Here is a 13975-nt window from a genome sequence, read left to right on the forward strand (position 1 = left end):
CATGACAGCAGACAACCAGCACTGCCAGTTTGCGGGTGCAAGGAGATGGAGTACTTCCAAGCCAGGTCTTGGGGTTGGCTGGTGTTGGGATTGCTGTTGTGGCATTGTGTCCCTTCTCCCTCTTGCCTCCCATGGGTCAGTGTGCTCCATCTTGGCATTGGGCATCAAGATCTGCAGGTTTGTGCAGAGCACCTTAGTGGATACATATGCGAGGCATGAGGGCAAGTTCCTGCCTGACCTCCTGTCGTCCCTGATAGCAATCAGAGCATGCCCTGGAGCGTGGGGATGGCTCATCTCTTTACCATAACCCTAGCTAGTGTGACAGCAAGGCCCTCTCATGTAATGGTCTTATTCTTTCTTACCAAGCTCCTAATATTTATCCTCAGTGGCTTTGACAGGTTATTCCTGCCCTGCTTAAAGGAGCGACCTTTGTCTGTCCCAAATTTGTTCCCATCTAAATTTGTTGAGTGACCTCTGGCAGGGAGTAGACTCTGTCGCTGTCTCCTTCCTCTTTGTACGGACCCTCCCTCCCCAGCCTCGCTACCTGTCTGGAATATTCCTGTTTCCGCTGCATCTCTTTGAAGCCGGCATGGCCCAAATCCAATTCATTACCAAAGGTCAGTTAGGTGGTTACTTTACAGTGTCCTTGTACTTCTCTGTTCCCTCTCTGATTGCTGATACAGCCTGTCACCTTAGCTGGCTTTTCAGCATGCAGCAGTCAGGTCTTCTCAGCCATGTCTACATCATTTCTGATAAATAGGTAAAAGGCTGTCTGGGGGTGTAGGGGTTGATGGTTGAGGAGGCCTCTTCTACTCCTTTGCCCCTCACTAATTCAGGACCCATTAATATGTGGGAAGAGTTGCAAAGAGTCACAGATCCAGGATCAGTGTGTGCCCAGACACCGCGCAGTTGGTTATGATGCATAGCATGGTAGAGGTCAAAGGCTCCAGTCAAGATGGGGCTGTTGGCCTAGCCACTGTATAAAGACACAGTAAAGACTGAGTTCTAGCCCCAGAGAGTTTTATAATTAGGAGCAAGTAGTACCCTGCAACAAGAGCTGAGAGCAAATGATGAGAGAGTTGCAGGCTACAGCAAGCTTTTGAATTTTTGCTGGACCAAGCCCTGTCTTTTGCTGTGGTGCTTTCTGAAAAGCCAGCTCTGAGTTTTGGAAGAGGTGCTACTGCAGTATGTATGATGCCAGCCTACACAGGGAAAAGACCTTCCTTCAGACATCACGACCTCTTTTCAAGCACAGCTTGGTGCGTGACCATGATTCAGTATCTCAGGCTTTGTGCGTGTCCTGGTGCCGTCCCTCAAAGAGGTACAGCCGGTTCAGATTGGACTAGTCAGACTTGTCCTGGCTGTCTGAAATCCTGAAGCCAGCTGTGTGCTTTTGGTGGTCAGCACGGAGTAAAATATGCTCCCTGGGGAACCTTAAATTGCAGATGTCTGTCGCAAACTCCCCTGCGACTTTGAGGGCAAGCCACACCCCTTCCTTCACACGCACTTTGGCATCTCCTCCTCATTTTTCTTTTTGCATCTTAAGAATTATTTCAGGGGATCTTGAGGGGAGGAGGGCGAAGTGTTGAAAAAAAAGTCCTGTTGTGGCATCGGCCCCTCCTTGACAGGGTGTCATTATCGAGTAATTCTGCTTGCTTGCAGATTTAGCTGTGCCAGGCGGGATGAAACATTGCAAACTGCCAGCATCCTCCGCACGCTGTGTTTAGTATCATTTTGGGTTTGGGGTTTTTTGTGTTAGCAACAACACACCTGGGATGACCTCCAGCTCAAGACACGGGAATTCAGACCCTGAATTAGAGCGCAAGGAAAGGTGATCTCAGCTGCACTCTCCAAACCCACACAGCAGTCTCCTGCTGATGTACGAACAAAGCAGGGGCAGAATTGCAGGGTGGACGCTCCATCCTTAAATAACCACATCAGATGAAGCATCTCAGTTGGTGCAGGAGGCCCCATGGGGAAGGATAGCACCACAAGGCAGGACATCTTGGTCTTGAGAGCTCCAGCTGAACTGCTGGGATCCACAGCAAATTCCAGCCTCATTCTGGACCTCAGTTTCTCCATCTGCAAAATGGGGATGGGAGCTCCCTGGCTTTGCAAAGCTCTTTGAGAATTTGGGATGGCAAGCGAGGCATAAATGGAAAGTGTGGTTCCCAAAGTCAGAGCTGTCGCACAAAGGGCCCTGAACATACCCTGGACAGCTTGAACATTATCTAAAAATAAGGTGCGTGTTGGGGGGGGTCCCCCTATTTATTTAATTTTCTGTAGGTAGTCTGAGGAGGAATTCATTGAAGGGTGAGGGAGTTCACTTAATGTAAATATAGAGAAGCTGGGAACCAGACATCTCTTTAGGTCTTCTTATCCACAGGGACACGATCTAACTAAATAGGCTCCAGCAGCTGATCAGGGCGCCTGGCATTTGGATGGCTTTAGTGTGCAGGAGATTCTCTGGCACTCAGGTTTCCACAGGTGTTGTCCCAATAACCACGTCTGCTGCTTTTACTCAAATCACAACCCCTCAGCATGCCAGCCAAGGGGGTGCGATCCTTCCACAAGCGTCTCCCTGCCGTTCCCAACTCCAGCGGAGGGACCTTACAAAGGGAAAGGCCCAGGCCCAGGCCCAGACTTTATCTTCTTGAGTTCCCTGTGATTGTCCTTTTGGGAGGCTGGGAAGTGAGGCTGCTGCGTGAAGAAGGGATTTGTACTGACTACAAATGTTTAATGGTGAGAAGAACTAGGCATCGGTGCCCCCGCGTCCCTCCCTTTCCACCTCCACCAGTATCTTGTGCATCCCTTTCTTCCTCCTCCCTGCAATCGCCTCTCACCATGCCAAAGGCTGTGTGTGTGTGTGCATGCGTGCATGCATGTGTGTGCTTGCGTGTGTGCACACATATCCTTCATACCTTCACTACCTTATGCTGGGATCTGCTCCATGCTCCACCTGACTGTGCTGGGACTGTGTGGCCCTTCCCACCCCCCATCACCACATAGCTCTGTTTTCCCCTTCATATACCAGGTCCCTTCATTTTCTGCCTTGCGGAAATGGGTTCTTGGTGGGGCCTCATTCCCTCACGAGCCAGGGGTATGCTGTGCCCTCCACTTTCCATATCAGGGTCCCCCTATTCTGTTTGAAAGGCTCTGAGGATACAGGTCTACCCCTTCCTTCATTATGGTCCAGGTGCCATACCGTGCAGCCGGGGGCTATATGTGGGTACCCTCCCTGCCTATTCTTAAGCCTTGTTAACACTTACTACCTTCTGGCACCAGGCAGTACAGCCATTGCCCAAAACCCACTGGAGCATGTTCTGATCTATGTGCCTCGGCTCGGTGGGGCTCCACTGCTGTAGCCTTGTGGCAGGGGGCAAAAAGCAACCAAGAAACATGCTGGCTGCTTATCAGCAGGATTGTCTTCTACGTGCCCCTTGTACCAACTGCCGGGTGGAGGGAGAAACCTGCTTTCAGCCACAGATCTTCTGTTCTGCTGGCAAACCCAGATCTGTCCTTATTCGCTTTCTTCCTCATCCTTTCCATCTTCTTGACTTCTTCTTCCAATATCTTCAGGCTATAGTACGAGCAGGGGCAGAGTTGAACTGAGGCTGCAGTACATTTATGGCTACCACCCAGCAGCAGTCACAGCTTATAGCACAGCTGCCCAGGGGTGTCTCCATGCATCCCTCGTTTCACAGCATCGTTGCGTCCGGTTTCTACCAGAATCAATAGCATTCTGCCCACTGATGCCCAGAGCGTTCCTGGAGATTTGAGGACTGATGGGATCCAGCGCTCAAAAGTTATCACATGGCATCCAAACGGAAGGCTGTCACCAAGCTGGAGGCTCAGTCCGGTGACCAGTCAGACAGCTGTTCCAGGGGTGGAGTAGTTTCTCCAACACTGCCTGTCTTTTTGAAAGATCGGCTATAACTCTGCCAGGAGCTCTGTGCTTCAGGCTGAAGTTAAGGCCATGGCCCTCGGTGCTTTCTGAAAAGCCAGCTCCTTCCTACATGAGTTTTGGAAGGGGCGCTATTGCAGTATGTATGAAGCTAGTCAACATAGGGAAAAGACCTTCCTTCAGATATCGCAACTCCTTTTCAAGAGCAGCTTGGTGCACGAACAGGATTTGGTATCTCAGGCTTTGTGCGTGAGACTCGGCATCTCAGGCTTTGTGCCCTATGGCTTTACACTTCATTGTAGCTCCTGCAGGAGCTATGCTGCCCCTGGCTGAGCTTCCCTTGGGGTTGCTTGCTTACAGCTCCCTCCTTCCTCCTGAATTTCTGTTTGGAGGTCTAGTGGATCTGCAAGATTGGGAGATTTTGCTGTGGATCATGGCAAGTCTCCTTCTTCTGCCCTAACGGTGTCCCCTAAAGCCAGGGGGAAGCCAGGAGGAGAACCGTGGTCCACCAAACCCTTGCTCGGCTCTGTCTATCTGAGCAGGAAAGGGAACCATCCAGGGAACAACAGCCAGGCTTTAATCATTTATGTATGATCAATTTGGAAAGCCACGAAACACCTGAGACTCACAGATTTCTTCCCTGATATGCATAACTCCTAATCGCCCAGCCTATCTTTTTAAATTATGAAGAAAGCCTGTAATTGGCTCCTTAACGATAACCTTTAGCCAAGTAGATAGCTGTGGCTGAGTTATAAATCCTTCAAATTGAGTTTCTAATGGAAACATTAATATAGCCTTTATCTATTAGCAATAGGACTGTGCCAGTGTTATCTATTTTCTTGTTACTTGCTCTCTCAGCCACACCTTATTAGTTCCTGAGCTAATGGGGGACTATTTATCCTGTGCTGTAATTGATGTCTTTAAAGCCAGGATACAACCAGCCGGTATCAATACAGCACTGAACTGTGTCATGAAAACAGGAAGAATCTAGCTCAATCTACTTTAAATTGACTGCTTTATCCACAGCCTGTAGAAGTCAGTGAAGAAATAAGTGGGTTTCACTGGGGTTTGGTTCAGATTTGGACTGACGCCTAGGATCCATGCCAGAGTTGCCAGTGAGCAATGCTTTCCTGCAGAGACCCTGAGCGTTTTAAACGTCCCTGCAGAAATCTTGGCCGTTTGGTGTTTGAGCACTAATGGAAGCCATGTCTTGGCTCCCAGGCCAACCTACAGTAATTACGTTATTAGTCTCTCCCTCGCTTGTGGCTGGAAACATCCTCCAGAAATAGCTGCTTCTCCATCCTGTTAACATGATGGAGGAGGAGGGAGTTTTCCTTTATGAATCCCTAGGAGAGGAATAATTGTATGTGTGCCCATCACTGTCTCAATATAATCCTGTCAAAGAGCTGGTTCACACCCCTTGCAATGCCACCGGAGACGGATGTGCATACGGGGCGAGTCAGACCAGAATCTGAGCCCTGTATGGAGGGCCGAGGATCTGACTGCGCCACTCGCAGGGTCTGGTGATGTGCCGTGTGAGCCGGCTGTTTGGGGGCCAGCCTTTGAAACCAGGCTTGTCACCTGAGCTTAGGAAGTGCCAACGTGGGCACTACAACTCACAAAATACGTGAAGCACATTGTGGATCCCCTGCATTTTTATCAAATACTGATCACTGCTAGATCTTTTCCTTTTGGATATCCTTAGCAACTCGTGACTGCTCCCTAGGTCAGCTGAATGGCATTGAAAGAAATCCTGGAGAGACCATCTTTCTTGGGGAGTGGATGTGTGGGTCTTAACCTTCGCAGGCAGTCATTCAATGTCCTCTTTGTGCTACTTGCAGCTCTAAAGAGTATCAGCATGCCAAACTTCGCACTACCAAACCTGCAAAGCCACATCTGTTTTCGTATAGAAACTCTACAGGGGCTTGCTGAGACAGAGCCAGCCCACGTGAACTGATCACTCAGCCAAAAACATGGATTAGGATGTTGACAGCTAAGAGATCCAGGAAACCCTACAGGGACGGCAGCGCTGTACTAGGAAATGGCTCACTGAAGTTCTGGTAGTAGTTGGCCAAGTAGTCAGCCCATCGGAAAAGTAGATAGACTTACCCAGGAGCAGACGAGAGTCGAATGATTTGGCTATTGAGTCATCCTTTTTTTCTTGTGCAGCTCCAGACAGCTCCATTAATCTCTCCTTTGGAAGTGTCCTCTTTATTTGGCTGTGAGGCAGACCAGATAATGAAACCCTTTACAAAGTGAGGGGAGCAGCCCAGCTTACCCCTGGTATCCAGAGGCAGGGCAAATAGAGATTATCAGCCCAGCAGTGCAACTAGACAGGTAATAAACCATCCCTCTGCTCGAACTCTCGGGGAAGTATTAAGAAACCCTCCCCCATCCTTTCAGTTGATTCCCTGGGGAGGGAGAAGTCGAAAAGTCTTTCACTGCCCATAAAACCCAGACCTGCCTGGAGTCTTTCCAAAATATCTCCTTGGGCACATGCCAGCTTCCTCCCCTTGGAAAATTGGGTGGCTTTCCCCTCACCTCCCCACCCCTTGGGAGCTACTTTCCTTTAGCCTCTTCATTATCTTTTTGGATCCAGTTTGTAGCAGGCTAAGTGGGACCAAGCCAGAGTCTCCTTGTAGGTTAGTTGTAGGTGGTGGACTAGAAAAGCAAAGTGCGTTTCAGGTGAAGGTGCAGCTTATTTAAAAGGGCATGTGTTTTCAAGGCTTCCTGTAGTGCCAGTAAGAACTGCTCTGGCTTTTCCACTTCTGCCTGATAGTTTGCTGGAGTTGTCATTTTCCACCTGCGCCTGAAAGCCTTCGATATGGTATCTCATCCTATTCTCACAGATAAACTAGCAGGCTGTGATGTAAATGATTACACAGTCTGGTGGATGACAGATTGGCTGATGGGTCGCACCCAGAGAGCGGTGGTGGACGGGTTGGTATTGACCTGGAAAGGTGTGGGAAGCGGAGTCCCGCAAGGCTCGGTCCTTGGACCGGTGCTATTCAACGTCTTCATCGGTGACTTGGATGAGGGTGTGGAAAGCACTCTGTCCAAATTTGCTGATGATACCAAATTGTGGTGAAAAGTTAACACACTAGAGGGTAGGGAATGAATCCAAGCGGATCTGGACAGGTTGGAAAAGTGGGCAGAACAGAACAGGCTGCAGTTCAACAAGGACAAGTGCAAAATGCTGCACCCGGGGAGAAGGAATCCCCAACACACTGACAGGCGGGGGGATGACCTTCTCAGCAGCAGAAAGGGATCTTGGAGTCGTAGTTGTTGACTCCAAGATGAACACAAATCGTCAATGTGACAAAGCGATCAGTAAAGCTAACTACACTTTATCATGCATTAGCAGATGTATGGCGAACAGGGCCAGGGGGGTGATGCTCCCCTCTATGCAGCACTGGTCAGGCTGCAGCTGGAGTACTGTGTCCAGTTTTGGGCGCCGCACTTCAGGAGGGATGTGGACAACATGGAGAGGGTCCAGAGACGGCTGCTTGTATGGTTAGGGACCTGTAAGGGAAGCCCTACAAGGAGAGATTGAGGGCCCTGGATTTCTTCAGCCTCCACAAGAGAAGGCTGAGAGGTGATCTTGAGGCTGCCTACAAATTCATTGTGGGGGGAGGACAGCAAGGAATAGGAGATGCTCTATTTACCAGGGCACCCCTTGGAGTAACTAGGTACAATAGTCACAAACTAACGGAGAGCAGTTTCAGGTTAGACATCAGGAAGAGCTTTTTTACAGTGAGGGTGGCCAGAATCTGGAATGGGCGTCCAAGGGAGGTGGTGCTGTCCCCTACCCTGGGAGGTCTTTAAGAAGAGGCTGGGCATGTACCTGGCTGGGGTTGTCTGACCCCAGCACCCTTTCCTGCCCTGGGCAGGGGGTCAGACTCGATGATCTGCTGCAGTCCCTTCTGCCCCTTGCATCTATGAATACTTATCTACCTACAGGCCAGTGGCGAAAGGCTTTATTGACCTACAAATCGTGTGAGATGCATTGACCCACCTACCAGGCCCAAAAGCCTGAGTCAGGTGCTTTAATAATGTCCCTTCCTCCATCCCTTCGCCTGTTGTCCCCGCCACCTCCACCCCACCCCAAACCTCACCATTCAAGAAGCTGTTCCTAGGAGAGAAATACAGGCTTGCTAATGTTTGACTGGCTCCCAGTCATGTCTTATATAGCACTTTTTTTGGTGCTGTGTGACCTCTGTCACCAGGGTCCCTCCTCCTTGCATCCCCTCAGGTTCTTGGAAATTGTTCCCTTTTTGCTATGGTTAAGAGTGGGAGGTGAGACAGTTGCTCTTTTGGTGTCAAAACATAGGTCCTGATGTTCTCTGCTCTTGTGATGTGATTATCAATGCCTGCATGACCGTGACTTGCATGGTGGTATTCCTAACCTCTGTGCTGAACTGAATGAGAGCAGGCTGCAGCCCAGGTCCTGTGTGGGAGTGGCATTACCATCTCAATGTGTCCCATGGAAAGACCAGACAAGGACCCCCTTTGTCCCATCCCTTCTGTGTCTAAACAGGACTCTAGTGGAATTTCCCCCACTGGTGAGGATGGAGGGCTCTTGGTAGAGTTTAGATCTCCCCGCTCTGCTGTGTTTTGGCTCATGAGAGGTCTTTGGGTTGTACAGACCCTTATTGTGCTCTGACCCCTGCTTTCTCACTGAGCAGAATCAAAGTCTGGGCTATGCTGAGACTCTGTTGGGTGTTGGATGTGTGGTGCCAAACCCTGGCTGCTTCACCAAGTACCGGTTCCAACCTAAAGTGAGGAGAAAGACTGGTATAAAGAGACAGTACCAGGCCACCTTTTTGATATAGAAGAGATATCAAATCTTACGAGATATTTTGGGCATCTTCTGGTTCAGTGGGATTTTTTCCCCCTTCAGTGGGCACGTGTACATGTGTTATTGCAACACAATAAACTCCGGTGCAGTTTGCACCGGAGTTTATTGCTTGCAGGTGCAGTGTTTACACATGCAGTCAGGACTGCAGCACGTTGAGCCGGGGTGGTGCAGCCCTGGTCACCATCTACGCGTGCGTTGCGGGGGTGTAAATAACTCCACCATAGGATAGTACTTGTGTCGGGCAGGTAAGCCCTCGGGTGGAGTTAATTAGCTTACTCTGACCTAATAGCACCACACGTGTAGATAGTGACACTTTACTGTGGGGCTAATTAGCAAACCCCGTGCATGTGTAGTTACCCCCATTTAGAGTTACTGAGCTAAGAGGAAGGGAGGCAGACTCTTCACGAGCCCTTTCTTTTCATCCCTCTGGGACAGATGTGTCCATCAGAACAAGGTCACTCTTGAAGGACTGCTGCCTGCCCTGCTGCGGGAAGGGGCAGCTGCAGCTGGCTCGGCATTTCCACCCCATTGCCATGTGGCTAGGAACGGTCCCTGTAGAGGGTGTCTGCGTGCCTCTGTTTTTAGCCTTGCTGAGGGAGGAAACGTAATTAACATTGAGATTTTTTTTTCCCTTTGAAAACTTGAAAGAGAGCCTTAAAGCCTGTTCCTCCAAGGCTCTTCTACATCTCCATCCTATTGAGCAGTAATTGCCTTTGAGACTGGCGGTGGCTTTAAACAACAGGCGTGTAGATATGCACCATAGGCTTTTGAAATGGCAACTTGTTTTTTAAAGGGGGTTCACTGGGAAAGGGAGCTGGGAGTGCTGTGGGTCCGAGAGCCCAGGGAGGTGTCTGTGGAAAGGATTATATGCAGCAGTTGCTTGTGATAGCAGGAAATGGGGCTTGATAACCCAACAGGTCCCTTGCACTCGTATGTCCCTCGGTATGGGGTGGAGTTATTGTAATGGTGTAGTGGTACTGTAAGAGTTATTTTGGGACAGGCTTGTTTCCTTATGGGTTTTTTTGTGTTTTGTTTTGGATGAATATTCAGGGCCGTAAAGGACTGGGCTCCATTTTCATCTGGGCATCAGGAAACGGTGGCAGAGAAGGAGATTACTGCTCATGCGATGGTTACACTAACAGCATCTACACCATCTCCATCAGCAGCACGACTGAGAACGGTCAAAAGCCCTGGTACCTGGAGGAATGCGCTTCAACCCTGGCTACCACCTACAGCAGTGGAGCTTTCTACGATCGGAAAATTGTAAGTGTTGTCTCTGAGTCTCGCTCACGGAGATCCACCCACCTAAAACCTCCCCAGTGGTTCAGCAAGAGTGAGGTGTGGCTGAATGATGCAGAGTTCAGCTTCAGGTGCTCACACCGTCTTTCAAAACTTCTGGGTACTGCTAGTGCCATCGCTAGGTTTCACCCCGGCAGAGACTGCAGCTCAGCAGTGAACGGAGTGAGTGTAGTTTGCAAAGCCCTGTGGGCTCCCTCGAAATGAAAGCTGTGCTATAAGACTAAATCCCTGCTTGAAGTACATACCTCCAATGTAGTGCCTTCCATGAAAATCCATGCTTCATTAGACTTTCATATGGCTTTGGGTTTTTACATTTCTTTCTGTTTGGGACTTCTTTACAGTGAAGCCTCAATCATGAAAACACAGAGGCCATGTGCTCCGTGTCGAGTCGGTGGGGCTGCTCCTGTTCTTAAGCTGAAGCCTGCATGGGTTTGTAAAATCAGGACCCTGTCTTGTAATTTTGGGCATGTCTGCATGTGCGCTTTAGTTCTCATGAGCTTATTTTAATGGGCATTAAAGCGTCACAAAAAACCATGCACTTTCACTAATGGACTTTAAAAGGGCTAATGCACCTTTTTCTAGTACCTTACAATGGAGGTGCTAAATTTAGTGTGCATTAGCAAAAGCGCATTAATAAATGTGTGGACCTGCCCTTTACGACTCGATTCTGCACTCTGTTTCTCGGGCTTTACACTGATGTAATTCTGAGGGTGTCACTGGAACCAGTTTAGAGGACATCTAATAGGAGAAAAGAATCCGAATTCTTTTATTTCCTTAATAAGTGAAAACCTGTACAATGTTCCAGGCCTCCTAAAGCGATATGACTGTGCACATATTGTCCTGGGCCCTCCCTTCTGCATGGATTTCATTTGGTTTCTGAGTTACTTGCACCGTAGCTTGAGGTGGGGAACAGAGAGGGAGGGTGGTCCAGTGGTTCCAGCCATCTGCCTGACTTCAAGTCCTTGTTGTGCTACGGATATCCTGAGCAACCTCAGGTCACCTGATCTCTCTGGACCTCATGTTCCTATCTGTGAAATGGGAATAGTGGCAGTTTCGTACCTCAGAGGCATACTGGGAGGATGAATGTAGTAAAGGTGTGCAGTGATCAGATAGTGTAGTAACAGGAGCCAGTTAATTATGAAAATAAATAGTGCTCCAGAAGTTTAGAGAGAGACTTGTGCATGCACTGCTTTGGTAGCAGGTAAAAACACCTAGGAGCTATTTCTTTCCTCCTCGGCACTTTTCCCCCATAGGCACAAGTTGGATGGGTTCCTTCCCCTCAACCATTATGTGCAATTATTGCAAACCAGTGGGGAGTGTTACAGCATCTGTGCTCTGATTATGTTAATAAGAATTTAATGCTGACTTAAAAGGAAAGGTTCGTGTGTCTGAACCACAGACCATTTTTAATCTTAAAAGTGATTTTTAGAGCCCATGCTGTAAATGTGGTGTAATTAAGACGACGGTTTTATGCATGCTGTTTAAACAGAAAGCTCAGATATTTCAGTAGAGGTAGAAGGCCATGTTTTGTAGCTGTGAATCCACGCCTCTTGATTTGCACCATCTCTGCTAGAAAATGGCTCTTTATAAAGGATGCTTATTTTTACATTTGTTGGTAGAAGCAGAATCAATGCTTTATACACTGCAAACCCAGCAGGGAGATGGTGTGTGGCAGCAACATTTGCTCGCTTGGGAAGGTAATAGTTTGAAAAGTCAGGCCCTCTTCTCTGACTTACCACTCTGCTGGGAAGCTCAGAGAAGCAGGGCAGCAGGTCTGGCTCAGGAAGATGCTTGCATTCAGGACACCCACGGGCTGGCCCACAGCCGGGTGGGACATGAGCTAGTCTCATGTAGCAGACGTGCATTCAGTGAGCTCCTTGCTCTGGCAGCTCTGATTTATCGCATTGCCTGATCAGTCACCCCGAGTGTGGCTAAAAAGGACCCTGACCTCCAGCAAAACAGCTGTCTGGGCAACAACCATTTATCAAAACTTGATCATCTTTTTCCTGTTCAGTTTCTTCTAAGAGAAAAGTGGGACAACATCCACGGCTTTGAATGAATCTCTCCACGGACCGTTTGGATAACTTGATTGCCTGTCAAGTTATGGCAGCTTATGCCACTTCCTAAAAGCAAGATGTTGAGTTCGGAGAGTCCCTGTGCATCATGTGAAACGTAGCCCCTGTTGATATTACTCACTGGCCCTGCTCGTTACCGGAATTAGCTGGGAATTTTTCCATCAAATTTATCCATTGACAAAAAATGCAGTTTTTGCTAAATCAAATTTTTCTGCAGGAAACTGTTAGTTTTCCCCATATACTTTGATTTTGCTACATGACATTTTTCTCAGCTGTTTCTTTCACCTACAAAATAAAACCAAAAAGAAAAGTCAGCAGTTCAGCCTTTTCTCATTAAGTCAGGATGGAAACAAAGATTGAAACACTGAGATTTCCCATGATGGAAAATCCAGTGTTTGCCCAGGTCTCCTCATTCCCTGCCCAAGCTAATGGAACTAGTGGATGGAGTTTCATGCTTTAAGAGTATCCTGAAGTTTTCAAAAAAACCAACCCCACCCCTGAAAGGGACACTAGACACACAGCATCCAGGGGGAAAAAAACTACCCAGTGATCTGCCCAAACCTTATCTATTAACTTTTATAAAACTCATGCAACTAAACGTGCCACCACAGGTTGTAGATATTATCCCCAGACAGCAGCTGCTTTGGAAATATAACAGACACCTCCTCTGAAGAATAAATTGATACCCAGATAGTTGCATTGCATCTCCAGAGTATCTCAGTGCTCTAGAGCTGGCTAGCAGGTGTTACCTTCAAGCAGCAAAATGGCTGGTGGGATGGAGACCTGCTTTGATTCAGCTGGATATTTTTTTGTTTTAACTTTTTCTTGGGCAGGTGCAAAATTGTCATCTCCAAAAATCACGAGAGTGGTGCCCCAAATCCTGAGATCTGCTTAAAAACCGCAAGATTTTGAATAAAGAAATAAATAGGTAACTGATGGTTTGCCCCAGGTTCTGAGCCTTTGGAGCTCCCTTTTCCAAACTTATTTGAAATGAGTTTTTCTTCTTTTTTTTTTTGCTAAAGGAAAGCTGATGCCAGGAGACATGGCTTTAAGGAAAATACTAAGTATCATAGGGCTCAAGGTAAAACTGGGAGTGCTGGCAGCGCTAGGGTGCAGATATGTCCAATTTAACTTCTCATCTGAAAGCATGTACAGGGTGTTTTCCTCTTCGTGTGTTTAAATGATGGCATTCAGAACTAACTCAGAACTAACTTGAGTCTCAGGTGGGATTTGAACATGGAAGGAAAGGTGTTACTAGCTGAGTCCATGCCTACAGGCATCTGCATGTCTATGAGCTAGATCGTTATGGGGGCGATACCCATATCCTCATATTCCCAGCTGGTAATGGCACAGCAGACAGATTTGTCTGCCCTGCAACTGTGGCTGGCTGTAGCAGTTTGCTATTGTTTCCCGGGACCCCAGCAGTGATGGAGAGTGAAAACTTGTGTGGATATGACCGCAGCAATGCAGGAGATGCTGTCTCTGCTCCTGAGGTTTCCCAGTGCAGTGTGAATGCTTGTTTTCCAGGCACAGCTTTCTACAGTTCATGATCCTCAACAAAACTACTCGTAGTTGTTTCTCCCCTAATTTAAATCTTTGTTTTCTAGCAAAGTAGCCGGAGTAGAACTTAAGATAGGAGCTTGTGAAGTACATCTTTTGATCCCATGTGCATCCTCGCCGTGCTTTGCTAAGGCCCCGATTCACAAAGACATCTGCTTAAATCTCAGTGTGTGCTCAGCTGGTGATTTCCGTGGGACACCAATGCTGGAGCAACGTACATGCCAACCTGTTCTCCTAAATGCAGGCAGGTGCCTGCATTTTGCAAATTTTCTAGTTACT

The 13975-nt window shown here is 48.2% G+C and overlaps 1 protein-coding gene across 3 annotated transcripts in view; it reads left to right on the plus strand.

Moving 5' to 3' along the window:
* The window catches only part of PCSK6 (proprotein convertase subtilisin/kexin type 6), a 124148-nt gene that overhangs the window by 59297 nt on the left and 50876 nt on the right, over window positions 1-13975 (plus strand). For all 3 annotated transcript variants that reach the window (XM_090028510.1, XM_090028511.1, XM_090028512.1), the window contains one exon: window positions 9813-10025. In XM_090028510.1, coding sequence (XP_089884636.1) covers window positions 9813-10025 — 213 coding nt within the window. The remainder of the gene's footprint in view (window positions 1-9812; window positions 10026-13975) is intronic.

Source organism: Crocodylus siamensis, chromosome 15, assembly GCF_052110815.1.
Source record: "Crocodylus siamensis isolate JL-2025a chromosome 15, ASM5211081v1, whole genome shotgun sequence".
NCBI classification, from domain to species: domain Eukaryota; kingdom Metazoa; phylum Chordata; order Crocodylia; family Crocodylidae; genus Crocodylus; species Crocodylus siamensis.